The following is a 15,640-nucleotide window of genomic DNA, read 5'->3' as shown; positions in this document are numbered from 1 at the left end:
ACTTAACATTATTAACACAACCTATAAAATATATTTTAAAAATGTGAACTGTAACAATATTTCAATAATTCAATTAATTAAACAAACATGAAACAATATCAGAGCATTTGAAATAACAAGCAAAAATTCATCATAAAAAGGAAGTCATTCTGATTTTAATTTTCTAAAAACTTACGTACACCAAACGATCTTCATTATTAAAAATGTCATTAGGAACAGTGTCAATTATCAAGTTAATTTTTTACCTGTAGAACCCTTAGTACAGATCACATAAGAAGAACTTAGACCCGCTTTGTGAACACAATTAGTAGTTACCCACACATTCAGAGATGACAATTAGCGCTGAGTCCCGTGTATTAAAAATGTATTGGATTTTTAAGAAAACTTATATGTTTGGAATTATTTTAGAAAAGTTATCAAATATATTTCAAAAGACACGGAAAATTATATAAAGCTTTGCACTAAACGTACCACAGGTTGGCTGTCACTAGATATCCCCTTATTTATACAATTTATATTATATATACTAGTCTTTTTCTGATATATTGTGCCTGATTTGTATAAATAAAAAGGTCATATTTAAAGAAAACACTTTAACAGATTAAAGCGATGTATTATTATAAACTTATAATTATTTTACCATGACCAGGCACGCTGTAAAGCACGCCAAACGTCGGAAAAATTTAAAATTATGTAAAATAATTATAAGTTTACTATACATAGCTTGAATTCGTTGAAAAAGTGTTTTCTTTAAATGTGTAAAAGTTATGTTAATAAAAGACAATACTAAAAAGGTCATAATTTTTTATATAAAATATATATATCCATTTCTCAATCTCTGACCCATATAATTCCAAATTCTACATCTAAAACATGAGTAGTAAAGCTATGAATCATTCACTTTTCTAGAGAAAAGAACAGCTGTCAAGTGTAGCATTCTCATTGTTACCTTGGCAACATCGTTACCATGGTAACTATAATATTATTTTTTTTTATAAGACAGCCCTATTTTAGATATAGAAACCGGACGCTAACGCTAAACAAGATTTATAAGTTAGTGAGCTCTGATTGAGTAGCTCATAAAGATGTTTATAAGGCAATAGATGAAATTACTTAAGCACTACATCGCGTATATAGTCAACAGCTAAAGGAGCATTTATCTATGGGATCTTAATCTACGTAAAACTTCAAAAACTACAACAGTCATCTAAAAATACAATCAATAAAAGAGCTACGAAGTAAAAAGGTCCTCTAAAACGATTATACTTGGGTAAATGGGTTTAAAATACCATATCGCATACCAACCACACAAGTAAACAACAGGCAGTGTGGGTGAAATTACCAAAAAAAAATTTATATTTAACGCAAAAAGATGTTTTTTTTAACACAAATAAATGAATAATCATAGCTTAAGAATCTCGATAAAAATCAAGTAAAAAAATATTTCGTCGATTAAAAAAATTAAGTCATGGTAGTGCCGAAAATTGAGAGCTATAGGAAAACCGATGACCAAAAAATTAAATGAGACAAATTTTATTATTAAAAAAATATAAAGGCGGAATTCCTATTTTAATTGTATGTACTTTTGTGTAAGAAAATTTAAATTTACCGCCTTTGTGCATCATTAAATTTTAGAGAACGTAGACAAGACACAAAACGAGATCACAGACTTGTGTTTCACCTCAAATTGTCATCGGACTTTGACAAGTACATACGAGTATATCATCTACGCGACATCACTGAAGTAAAAAATGGCGGGTTTCATTGACTAATACAATTTTTGGCCCGCAAAATTGTGGTGTTATTTCATTGATAAAAATATTCGATAGATCACTTGAAAGATTTTTACTGACATTGACAATTAACTTTGGATAATATTACTCTTGTCCCGCAAAATTATGGTATTTACTTGATAGCCAAAAATATTATATAACACAAGAGTAAGACAACTCTATGAAGAATTTCACTGGCTACGAGGCAATCATTACGTCATATGACAATGACAATTGACACTCACAGCGTATTAATAAATGTGTCATTTTACTTAATAATGTTAAAATTTCTTGCTTATAAAATGAACGAGAGTTTCATGTCTTATCTGCGTTCAGCACTTCATTAAACAAGAATTCATAAACTAAAGCTATATGCCAACGGTAATAAAGGGATAAAAAATTATTTCTAAGTAACGAATAAACTTAAGTGTTTTTCGTAATTCCATAGCCAACAATAAAACGAGCTATAGATTAAAAACAAATTCGTCCATACAGTCATACTAAGTACCGTATAAGTACTATATTTGTACAATCTTACGTCGCCGGGTTAAGTTGTACGCGTACTCTATTCCCCATACGAGTACGCACGACATTATAAGAGCATTTTGTACGTGAATGCAAATCGCGAAACTGCCTGTGAAATCTCTCACGTAGCCTGAAAAATAAAAAAAATCATAAGTATTAAAAAAATATTCTGAAGAGGAAAGATTTCATTATTTGTTTGTTTGCCAAAAAATCACCATTAAAACCCTACGTTATCGCTGATGAACATTTTAAAGCTAGGATATAGTTCTGTATGAAATTGGTGTGGACAAGGTGTGAAAAAGACCATCAAAAATTCCAATATCACTGTTAAACCATTGATAACAGAGCAAAGCTACAATTTTAAGGAAGATTTTAATATCTACAAAAAAGTCCGCCACACCATACGTAAAATTTTTTTTTTTGCATTTAAATGACTATTTACTAAAAAAACCTTGAGCCATAGAATATCGTGCTACAACCGAATTAATGCGGGTGGAACCGCAGAGCACAGCTAGTCTAGTATAAAATGATATAGGCAATTGCTTTTTTATTTAAAAAAAACCCTACTTTCTCGTCTGTTTCCGATAAGAGAAATCTAGTTAAAGAAAGATTTTAGATTTAATTTCAACATAGAAATAAACTATTTTTAGTTTATATTTAATTCATTTACAATCTTATGTTTAGGCAATTAAACCAGAGTATACTATTTAAAGAAAACACTTTTTTACCGGATTAAAGTTATGTAAATTTAATATAAATAATATAAGTTTAATAATTTAATAATAATTTAATATAAATTTACAGAGTGCATGGTCACGGTGATCACGCACGCTGTAAAGCACGCGAAACGTCGGAAAAATTTAAAATTATGTAAAATAATTGTAAATTTATAAAAATACATTACTTCAATCCGGTAAAAAAGTGTTTTCTTTAAATGTGTAAAAGTTATGTCAATAAAAGACAATACAGAGTATACTAACCAATCAGTGGTCCAATAAGTACAACCAGTACACCCTTGCTGACCATGTGAAGACCGAATGCAGCGGGCAACTTCTCCAGCGGGCAGTACTCAGATATGGTTAGAGTGAAGTTGCTCAAACACATTCCTCGGAAGAAACCACAAATTGAGAGCCATACCATAAGTGGTACCCATTCTGATTGCTCTGCTAACACTGAAAATTTTATAATTTTACATTAAATGGAGATATTTGACTGGTCTTGGGAAAAAAAATCATAATATCACAAATTATATTTGAAAGCTTTTTCGATTTTGTAAAGGAAGACCCAAACGGACACTTTTAGGGACATAGCGTGAAGATTACAAGCAATTTTTTAGTACTAACAATATTTAAAAAAACGAGTACAACGTCCAAGGGAACGTTCAAGTATTACGTAACGAATTTGGGGGGGGGGTCCTTTTGTAAAACGTTACAATGTGGGGCGGGGATTGAATTACGCGTTGTGTTTAATTTTTATTCGACTTTCCGGTACTTTACACCATATAATGGTAACTTTTAGAGTCACTAGGTGGTCACGAAACGTTTTACTATACTTGGGTACAGAAAAAGTTACGGCGTAACATAATGGAGGGGGGGTCAATAATCTCCAAAATTTGCGTGACGTAATACTTGAACCCTCAAACAACGGCTACATTTTGAAGTAATTTTTGTTATTACAAGTTTCGCGCCATTTTCTTTTATTAGTGTTGCCAGGAAAAGAACTGTCAGAGCCATAAACCCTTTGCATTATTTATTTTTTATTCCTTAGAGATTTCGATACAAATGTATATAAATAGATTACCTGATCGTGTTGCAGCCAAAAAGAATGATGAAACGAAGAAGATCATCTTCTTGGATATGTTGGTTCTGTCGAAGATGGGCGGCAACACCAGCCTAACACCGATATCCGTGATGGCTGTCATGGACAGACAAAACGCTGTCTCGTTCATATTATAACCTGGAAATATTTGCTAAATTATATTTTTTATTAATACAGATTCTTTTTATAAAAAAACCATGTTTGAGTATTTTTATACACGCGTTAGAAGTTATACTTTTTACGGTAAAAAACTTTTCAAAATTTTTAGTCGACGTTTGTAGAAAAAACGACAGTAATAATATAAAAAAGGTAGTAAGTAAGGTAAGTTTTATTTCGTTAAATAGAGTTTATTTAAATATCACAAAATATTTCTACATAATTAAAAAATTTACATTTTTTATTTTCAAATGTTGACTATGCTAACTTCAGGGTGTCGGTTTTTTGTGACGGTGTGTGGTGTCGTTTTTTTGTTACGGTTTGTGGTGTCTTTTTTTTGTAACGATGTGCAGGTGTCGATTTTTTGTGACGGTGTGCGCGCGCAAAATAAAATTAAAAATTTACTCTCATCATTTTTCCCTAACGCGCCAAAAGAAGTATAACTTCAAAAAAATATAAGAAAGCCATGATTTAAGAACTAAATATAAATTTAGATGAAACTTTTCTTTTGTTTTAGATATGAATAAAAGATATTATACACAGTCCATGTCTATCGTCCCGTTCTATGGTATTGTGTTTACCTAGTGATGAAAGAGACACAGTTCTTTCCAAGAACATAGTAATGTTTAGTTTTTATGATGGGACGAAACGTATATTTGATATTTTATGTATTAAAGAGAAGAGAATATTTTGTTTTGAGCCGCGTTGGCTTGCTAGCGTGCATGATCATGAAACAGATTCAGAAATCTGAGGCCTAGACCTAAAGAGGTTGTAGCGCCACTGATTTATTTTTAAAGAGAAAAAAATCTTTAATCTAAGATATATATGTAAAGAGAATGATCTCTTTAATTTGAATATTCGCGCGCACTGCTAGTTCGTGAGTGAGCCGCGTCGTGTCACGTCAAGCTAGCTGACATTGTCAAAAATGTAAAGAGCAAATATGTTGAATTGCATTTTAATTTTATTTGTAAATTATTTTAATACTTAGTTATAGCTTAACATCGAGAGGTGATAACAATGAACTTTTATTGTCGTTTCTCTATTTACAGGTAAGATTGTGTTAGTCTTGTAAGGATTGTATGTGTGTAACCCACTCGATAAATAAAATTGCATTCTCTATTTACAGAGAAACAAATAGAAGTTTTATTTAGCCTCTTGCTTGCTATTGAAATACAGACTATTGTCTTATAAAACGACAATACTTGTTTATAATGGCACAAAAATTGCAGTTTGCATTTAAGCTTGAAGCATCACAAACTGACAATAAGACGAGTGTAATTGCCATAACCTCAATTACAACAGAAGATGACAAAAAGTATACACTGTCTGAGACTGATAAATACGCGAGTCGTCACATAGCATTAACAAAAACAGAAACCTACAAAAGAGTGAGAAAAAGTTTAAATCAAAGAGGTCAAGAAAGAACAATATGGATGACATGTACAGAAGAAATGATTCAAGCCTATTTTGATGAAGATAATAATTTAATGTTTAACGACCTATATTTAAAAGAAGAAAAAAAACAAACAGATATTGTAGAATCCACACAGAAGAAAAAGGGTCTACTAAATTTGAAAAATATATCAGAAAGATTCATGATTGAGAAATTTGTATGTAAATTCTCAAATGCGAAACAATGGATAGAAATATTCGAGAATGAATGTAAACGATTTGAGATTGAGGAAGATACAACAAAGATAGAAATATTAAGATTATTTTTGGACAAAACATGTGCAGATTGGCACTCGGCAACATTGAAGACTTTGAAAATCGAGGCTGGATGGTCCGAGTGGAAAAATAAATTTTTGGACACATTTGCCGATAAAGGATGGAGTTCGGGAATGTATGCCATATTTTACAAATATAAAGAAGGATCACCGATGGAATACGCCATTAGAAAAGAAAAGTTATTATTAGATATGGATGAAAATATTGGCGGGAAAAGTCTGGTCACACTTATAGCAGCCGGCTTACCTGAATTTATTAGAAACAGAATTGATCCTGAAAAGTGTGAAACCTCAACAAGATTGCTTCATGAAATAAGTAAATGTGAAAGTTTGGTAAATAATAAAAACTTCAAAATAAAAAAGGAAGAAAAAGATGACAATAAGAAATACAGTTTAGGAAAAAAACCATGCAAAACCTGTCAGTATTTAAATAAGGGTAATCGATACCACCCAGAACAGTCTTGTTGGTTTAAAAAAGAAGGGGCAGATAACAAAAGGATTGGAAGTAATTCGGTTATAGAAGTAAATCTAAGCGAAGAGACAAAAAACGAGTAATCACACCATTGATAAAAATAAATATGTTATTAGAAGACAAAATACAAATAAATGGAATATATGATTCAGGCTCACAAGTGTCTCTGATAAACAAAAGGTTAGTTAGAACACAGAATGATTCTGTGGATACAAATAGAATATTATTAAGAACTGTCAATGGTGTGACATACACAAAAGGTTTAATAAGAATAAAAGTAAAGATTTTTGATATAGAAGAATATGTTGATGTTTTTATTGTAGACAAACTGGATTTTGAAGATTTCATTATAGGACTAGATATGATAAAAAAATTTAAATTAGCTCAAAATGAAGATTTAAAAATTTTACAAAAGACAAAGAGGGAGATAAATACTATGAATGCATTTGAAGAGATAGAGGAAATTAAAGTCAATTTTAATGAGCATGTGAATAAAAATGACTTCATAACAAATCTACATCACTTGGACAATATCAAAAAGTCCCGAATACACAATTTAATAGAGAATTATAATACTATATTTGCCAAAGACAAATATGATGTAGGTACAGTAACAGATTATGAAGCCCGGATAGACTTAATGGTGGACAAGTACTGTAGCAAAAGACCATATCGTTGCACATTAGAAGACAAAATAGAAATAGAAAAACAGGTGGGTAATTTACTAAAAAATAACTTAATTGAGGAATCATACAGCCCATTCGCAGCACCAGTTACCTTGGCATTTAAAAGAGACGAAAATACAAAATCGAGACTCTGTATTGATTTTCGTGAACTAAACAAGATAGTCATACCACAAGCACAACCATTTCCATTGATAAGCGACTTGATTGTTAAAGCAAGAAATTGTAAATATTTTACCACACTGGACATAAATTCCGCGTTTTGGTCTATACCACTACGTATTGAGGACAGACAAAAGACAGGATTTGTCACACAGGATGGACATTATCAATGGACTTGCCTACCATTTGGATTGAAAACATCACCTGCCATTTTCCAGAGAATTTTATCAAATATATTAAGAAATAATAACTTAAAAGACTTCACAGAAAATTACATTGATGATATCTTAATATTTTCACAATCGTTTGAAGAACATATAGATCACATAGAAAAAGTACTCAAAGCAATAATAAAAGAAGGATTCAGATTAAAATTTAAAAAATGCACATTTGCAGCAACATCAGTGAAATACCTAGGACATATAATAGGAAATAATACGGTAAAACCGCTCAAAGATAACATTATTTCAATAAGAAATTTCCCAACACCCAAAACCCGAAAGAATATTAGACAGTTTCTGGGAAAGATTAACTTTTACCACGAATACATACCAAATAGTTCGATATTATTGGATCCACTACATAAATTATTGAGGAAAGATGCCCAGTTTATATGGTCAGAAGAATGTGAAGAAACTTTTTCTAATATAAAAAATATATTATGCTCACAACCGGTACTCGAAATATTTGATAAAGACCTGCCTATTACAATTTACACAGATGCCTCGTTGAATGGTATAGGTGCAATATTAAAACAGATTCAAAAAAATGGTAAAGAAAAACCAGTTGGTTATTTTTCAAAAAAACTCAATGATTCACAAAAAAGAAAGAAGGCAATATACCTTGAATGCTTGGCAATAAAAGAAGCTATCAAATACTGGCAATATTGGTTGATTGGAAGAAAGTTCACCGTTTTTTCAGATCACAAACCACTAGAAAACCTCAACATAAAGGCTAGAACAGACGATGAACTTGGTGAATTAACTTTTTATTTGTCACAATATGACTTCAACATCAAATATATTCCGGGGAAGAATAATACGGAAGCAGACAGTCTCAGTAGAAACCCAGTATTGGAAGATAATGATAATGATGAAGAAATTTTAAAAATGGTGAATCTGATAACAATAGATGATATTAAGGCAGATCAGCAGAAAAACGAGAAAATAAAGGAAAAGAAAACCAAAATAATCGAAAGAAATGGGATACTATACAAAAAAGATCGAAACAGAGAAAAAGTTATATTATCTGAAGAAGCGAGTGTGAAATTAATAAAGGAAACACACACCGAATGGTGTCATTTAGGGATCAACCAAATGATAAATAAAATCAGTCCTTATTATACAGCAAAGAATTTAACGAGAAACATTAAAAGAATATGCAAAAATTGTGAAACCTGTATAAAAAATAAATCGAGAGGCCAGGATAAATACGGATTAATGTCACATCTGGGACCAGCCGAAAAACCATTTCAGATAATGTCGATAGATACCATTGGTGGTTTTGGAGGACAAAGATCAACAAAGAAATACCTACATTTGTTAGTTGATCATTTTACAAGATTTGCGTTCATTCTGACATCAAAAACGCAAAATGCTTCAGATTTCATCAAGTTAGTAAAAAAAGTTCTGGAGACGGAAAACATTGAGATATTACTAGCAGATCAGTATCCAGGATTAAATTCAAAAGAATTCAAAGAATTTTTGACAGATAATGATGTAAAACTAATATTTACTGCGGTAGATACACCATTTTCAAACGGACTCAACGAAAGATTGAACCAAACACTGGTTAACAAAATGAGGTGCAAAATAAATCAGAAGAATGAAAAGAAATCCTGGACGTCAATTGCAAGAGAATGTATAGATAAGTATAATGAAACTGAGCACACAGTGACAGGCTTTGCACCAGTATATCTATTAGAAGGAAAAGTCACCAGTATTTTGCCACAAGAATTACGACAACCATTAGATACAGAAACATGGGTTCAAAATAGACAACAAGCACTTGAAAGATCAATTAGATCACATGCATATAATAAGAAATTATTTGATAAAGGCAGAACACAATGGGAATTCAACATAGGAGAACTGGTATATGTTGAAAACGGAAACAAATTAAATAGGAAGAAAATGGACAATTTAAGAATCGGCCCATTTGAAATAACAGACAAAATATCGAATACAATATACAAAATAAACACAGGCAGAACAAAAACTAATACAAGCTTATACCATATAACAAAACTTATTCGAATGGACGGTGGAATAAATGATTGATAACGCTGAATAATATGTACGGCTACCATGAGAATTACTGGAGCAATTCTCATCCTGGAGGAGGGAGATGTAAAGAGAATGATCTCTTTAATTTGAATATTCGCGCGCACTGCTAGTTCGTGAGTGAGCCGCGTCGTGTCACGTCAAGCTAGCTGACATTGTCAAAAATGTAAAGAGCAAATATGTTGAATTGCATTTTAATTTTATTTGTAAATTATTTTAATACTTAGTTATAGCTTAACATCGAGAGGTGATAACAATGAACTTTTATTGTCGTTTCTCTATTTACAGGTAAGATTGTGTTAGTCTTGTAAGGATTGTATGTGTGTAACCCACTCGATAAATAAAATTGCATTCTCTATTTACAGAGAAACAAATAGAAGTTTTATTTAGCCTCTTGCTTGCTATTGAAATACAGACTATTGTCTTATATATATATATATACCTAAACTCCTAATAAAGAATGGCGTCAACATCCTAAACTGCAATTCCCCGCTCCAGAACAGAGAGAGACCAAGTAGAAGATTCAGAAAAGACCAGTCTTTTAGCAGATCCAAGTCCATCATAGCAATAAACTTTCTTATAAAACCATCTTTCTTCTTTTCTTGAGGTTCGCTCTTCTTTATTGACTTCATTTCTAACCCGTCTTCGTCAGCTGTCTGAAATTATTAGTTTTTTCTACATTTGTAACTTAAATAGTAGCAAAACCTATTTAGAAACGCATGGGATTTTAACCCACAAGAGACCTCACCCTAAGAAGATTGGTAATAAATCTAATATATAAAATTCTCGTGTTAATGTTTGTAATTAAACCCCTGTGAAATGACTCAACCGATTTTCGTGAAATTTTGTGTGCATATCGGTTAGGTCTGCGAATCGGACAACATCTATTTTTCATTCCCCTAAATGTTAATATTTTTATGATACAGAATACAAAAATACATATTTTTATTAAACTAAAAAAATGTTTCCTAGAAATAATACTTTCCGGGCCAGATAGTATATTATATATATTTTAGTACTCTGATTTCGTTAAGTAAAAGGTAGACAAAAACTCATGGGATTAATATAATGGACGAATCTGGAGGGTCTCAGAGTCGAGACTTAGCGCGACCTACGACTCTTATATATTCAATATGTTTAATTCGTTTAAACACTGTTAATAATGAATATATATATAAATAACGGGCTCATCTGGTGTTATGTGATACCGCCACCCATAGACATTTAAACTGCGGGAGGGCTTGCAAATGCGTTGTCGGCCTTTTAACACATTATATATTCTAATTAACGAATAATAAATTATAAGCTTTGTACTTACATCTAAATACAGCTGAAAATAACTCCCAGTAAAATCCATATTTGATATATTCGATATCACAGACACTTTCCTCTTCCTGGCTGCTTCGCTGATACTCCCACTGGACTTCACCATCGGCATCGCCGCCAAAGAGGCAGCTGTTGTCAACCCTTGGTCCTTGGAATTCTCGAAGTCCTGTAAGGGCTTATCACATGTTTTGGCCCTCGGCATACCAACTGTTCTCACTGACGGATGGTTCATGTTGTTGTGGGACCTTTGGGTGGTCAATTTGGGCATTGGATGACTGACCAACGGATTAATTTCGAATTTATCGTCATCTTCCTCGTCGCTTTCGTTTATGCGCTCCATTTCCTGGAATTATTTTTTTATTTATTAATATTTCAGTTCACACTCAAAGCCTTGGAAACATACTAAATCATATACATCTACCTAATATTAACACCGAATATGGTCGGAAAAATAGAACCTTTTTCGAAGTGTCTTTACAGCTTGCTTCCTGAGATACGGGAGTAGAGTAGAGCAGTAGAAGTGGACCCGTTTGGAATACATTATTATTAATTTTATTATTTTAGTTAATAATACAATACAACGTTTATTTATTAAGAATATAAATTGTTCACTTAAGAAAACTAAACTATGGGTTTTTAAGAAGAAATTACTAGGAAATTGTTAAAGACACAGTATTTTAAAAACGTAATGAAAAACTAAAATTTAATAAATTTTCGAATACCCCCTTAACAATGAAATTGCTTTTGTGGGGCATGGGCCCCACGTTGGGAAACAATGGTATATAATAATATGTAATAATAATAATAATATAAACCTTTATTCAGGCAAGACAAGATACAATTTTGCTTAAGCTAGAATATATATACATGTTTAGTATTGAATCAAAATTAACTTAAATATAGTTGAATATTTACATTGGTCTATAGGGAGTTTTATCTTAAACCTTTCGGTAAATTTGACCTTAAAAGCGATCGAAGACTAAACCATCTTTAGTTAGTTATCCTAACAACTTTAACAAATTAATTTAATTGTGTAGACTAATGTAACCTACGTAAAAAGAGAGAAAAAGAGCGGACGCCTACCAGAAACCAAGGAAGATGAAATAAAAAACGGGGAAAGATTTGAAAATAGAAGATGAGAGACAAATGGAAGAATTTGTAGGCCTTTATTCCGTCGGAGGTCGTGTAATAATATTAAATATAATAACATAATGTAATCTTTATTACAGTACTCGAACACATGCTATTTTAATTTTTGAAGTGAAACTTCTTTAGAATCGTTATGATTTCAAACCGGATGCAACGGAAAAAGCGACAGTAAAAAGAGACAGACACATTAATTAATAGGATTTGGCGTGAGAGAGAGTGAGATAGGAGGCATTATACAGTGTATAAACTTTAAATTAGTGTGTATTTGAACATTTTCTGAAATAAAAAAACAGATTTGATGAAAATTAAATAAGTAAGTCAAGTAAGTAGTTTAATTATAAAATTAGATTACTTATCAATTTTATTTACAAATCATTAGTTATAGAAACTTTTTGAAGTGAAAACTTCGTACCACACTTAATTAAAAGTTTATACACTGTATAATGCTTCCTATCTCATTTTCTCCCACGTTGGATCTTGTGAATTTATTTCAAACTTTTATTATTTTAGTTTTTACCAAATTAAAGATTGATATTAAAGTTATAAATAAAAATTTAACATTAAAATATATATTTTTTTAAAGAAAAGATCCTACATTTAGATAGAGAAAAAGTCTAATTTACATATTTTAATTATAAAAACTTTGTTTTTGAAGGTTTCACTTCTACCACGTGTGAATTGGACACATGATTTTTTTTTATTATTATTAATGTAACCTACAATTAGTTATTATCTTAGGATATTTAGCTCCTTTACTCTCCTTACCTTCACTTGCTGCATTTCACAATCCACTGGTTCATCAATTAAATGCCGTTGCACTGGTTGAAGTAACGTTGAACCAAGTACTGCGTGGAACGCCAGAGCTCCCAATATAACCACCGTCCATCGGAACCCGTACTCCCCTAAGAGAATCTTGACTAGCTGAGGCATCACCATCAAACCAAAACCGGTACCAGCCATAGATAAGCCGACGGCTTGACCACGCTTTTTGGAGAAGTAGTGGTTCAAGGACACGAAGGAAGACGACGAAGCTAGTCCAACACCGAAACCTGAAAAGAAAATATAAATATGAACTAAAAAGTTCACAAATTCGTAAAAAAAAGTGTACATTACACATGTCAGAAGTGAAACTTCTTTGTAAATTAATTATTACTAAGGTAAAAGCCCCAATAGATGATCACTCCATGTATTTGTATATCTGTTTACACACTGTATACTTGCTAATGATAATATAAATAAATAAAAAATCTGCGTTTACTGCACAAGACGTTATGCGACAGAATTGCCATCTAAAGTTCCAATATGTAACTACTAAACGAATACATCAACCAATAGCGTGTATTTTTCCTCGATCTCCCTTAGTCTCTCTCTCAATCTTTCTCACTATAGCTCTCTCCCACCTTTCGCTAAAACAATTATGGTACAGAATCGTTATCAACAAAACGTACATAGGAACATGAATAGAAAATAAAAAGTCTACAATTTCCTGGTACAAACAATATTTTCACAAATAATTTATTCAAAAACAAATTTTCCTGCCATTGTCTACGACCTACGCACAGATCTAGTTGAATTAATATTCATTTTCCCGAAAGGTTATCTGATATTGAAGTTATTTTTATGTATCCCAGTCCACCGTCTCTTAGGCGAAACTATATACTATATTTAACATTACCTTCAGACAATTTATTTATTCTAAAAATAGTACTATAATATAATAAAATAGTCAAGTACATTACTTGACATGTTCTTATGACCAAGATTTTATAATGCTATATAGAAATATATCTGAATATCCACCCTTTGTAGTATATAGATTTTATTTTTATACTTGTATTACTTTAAAATTACACTCTATACTGTATCTACAAATTACAAAAATTATTAAATTATTTATTGTGAAGACACACACTATGAGTTGGAAAGAAACTCCAAAAAGTCTACACATTCATTCTGGTAATCGGATCATGCTGACTGGAAGGCAATGTGATTGTTCTTGATGCAAGCGTAACAATTTTCTTTAATAAATAATAATTAAATTAACATACAGTAGTATCGGTATACAAGTGCCCCAAAATACGAGTATTTTGAAATTCGAAACGCCGAGCGAGCGATATTTTGCATTAAAATGAGAGCAAGATTTGAGATACGAGAAATCAAAACAGCTTGTTTCCTTCGTTTTCGAAGCATTTTTGTTAAGCTGGATTCGCGTTTTTTGTAAAAAAAACATTAATAAACTATATTGAATTAAAGCGTGAAATAATAATCCTATTCAAAAACACTTAACAAAAACTGAGTTGGTGTTTTGTGACCTGGAACGGATTAATTAATATCAATGGGGAAAATTGCTTTGAGATACAAGCAAGGTTACGGAACGAATTAAACTTGTCGAGGTACCACAGTAATTAATGCTAAAACTTAAAATTAATTATTAGTCATAATATGGAATAAATTCTAACGTATTTGCGTATTCCGTGTCAATGTGTCATGGAAATTTACAAAATCCCGCTGATTAATGTATTCAGAAGCCGTACGAACAAAGAATAATTATTCCCAGAACGAACATCATTATAGACTAAAGTGTTGGAATAGATCTGAATATATTTATGTAACTAGCTTCGTGTGAAGAATAATTCCTCGAATTCGAACTCCTATTGGGGCATAGAGTAGATAGTACTGCGTTACTCGGTCATTCTATTACGTCAAATGCTTTGATGATGAGCTTGGATGAAAATTGAAAGAGACGTACGGGAAATCGCCGATACAAAAATGAATAAAACGTGCGTCTATTGAAATTTTTACAGAAGAATACTGATCTTTATAATTTAAGAACGAGAAAAAAACAAAGTTTTAAAGCGTTGCAGTCTCACAATAAAAACAACTTTCAGAAATCAGTTAAAAATTAATACCTATATTGTCTAATTTGTTTAAAAAGTGTTCAAAATTTGAGTCCATCTAAACATTTTTTATACATTCACGCCTTTTCCTGAAAGGGTAAGAGATACTTGTATATGGAGTTTATACGAATAAACATAAACGAATACTCCAGCAAAGAGCAGCGTGGTTTTGATATAATAAACGTACATTGACCTTTGTCATTACGATAATTTAACATACTGCAATTAAATATCACGAAAATGAAAGATATAAATCATATACGATTACTATAAACTTTACGATTTTAAGAAACAATCATTAAATTATCTAAAATTGACTCATCCTAATAATATAATCAAAAATGCTAATAGCTACGAAACAATTTTTCCATCGATATTTATTTAAATCGTGTTTGTTTTAATAAATATTTGTTACTTGTAATTATCATAAGCAAATGTAAGTTCGTGTAAATTATAAACAAAATACATTATCATACAAAATACATTATTATCACATATAAGTATATATTATTACATAATATAGAATCACATAATTGTTTCACATAATTCCTTTTAATAATAAACAACTTTGCACTCAAAAGGCAGACGTAGCTTCATCATCAGTTAAACAAATTGGTCTTATTGTCGAGTCACTATAAACACCTATATACAATGAGAAAAATACTCTTTAC

At 31.3% G+C, this 15,640-nt stretch overlaps 1 protein-coding gene across 2 annotated transcripts in view; it reads right to left on the bottom strand.

Annotated features, from left to right (window-relative positions):
• Window positions 1–787: 787 nt before the first annotated feature.
• LOC125057678 overlaps window positions 788–15,640 on the bottom strand; it is a 33,227-nt gene continuing 18,374 nt past the window's right edge. For both annotated transcript variants that reach the window (XM_047661477.1, XM_047661478.1), the window contains exons 4-9: window positions 12,838–13,121; window positions 10,916–11,266; window positions 10,040–10,253; window positions 4,098–4,253; window positions 3,278–3,469; window positions 788–2,427 (exon numbers count right to left, since the gene is read on the bottom strand). In XM_047661477.1, the coding sequence (XP_047517433.1) occupies window positions 2,291–2,427; window positions 3,278–3,469; window positions 4,098–4,253; window positions 10,040–10,253; window positions 10,916–11,266; window positions 12,838–13,121 (1,334 nt within the window). In that variant the 3' untranslated portion in view covers window positions 788–2,290. The remainder of the gene's footprint in view (window positions 2,428–3,277; window positions 3,470–4,097; window positions 4,254–10,039; window positions 10,254–10,915; window positions 11,267–12,837; window positions 13,122–15,640) is intronic.

Source organism: Pieris napi, chromosome 17, assembly GCF_905475465.1.
Source record: "Pieris napi chromosome 17, ilPieNapi1.2, whole genome shotgun sequence".
NCBI classification, from domain to species: Eukaryota; Metazoa; Arthropoda; class Insecta; order Lepidoptera; family Pieridae; genus Pieris; species Pieris napi.
Note: the sequence above shows the minus strand (reverse complement) of the source record. Positions and strands in the feature narration are given on the sequence as shown.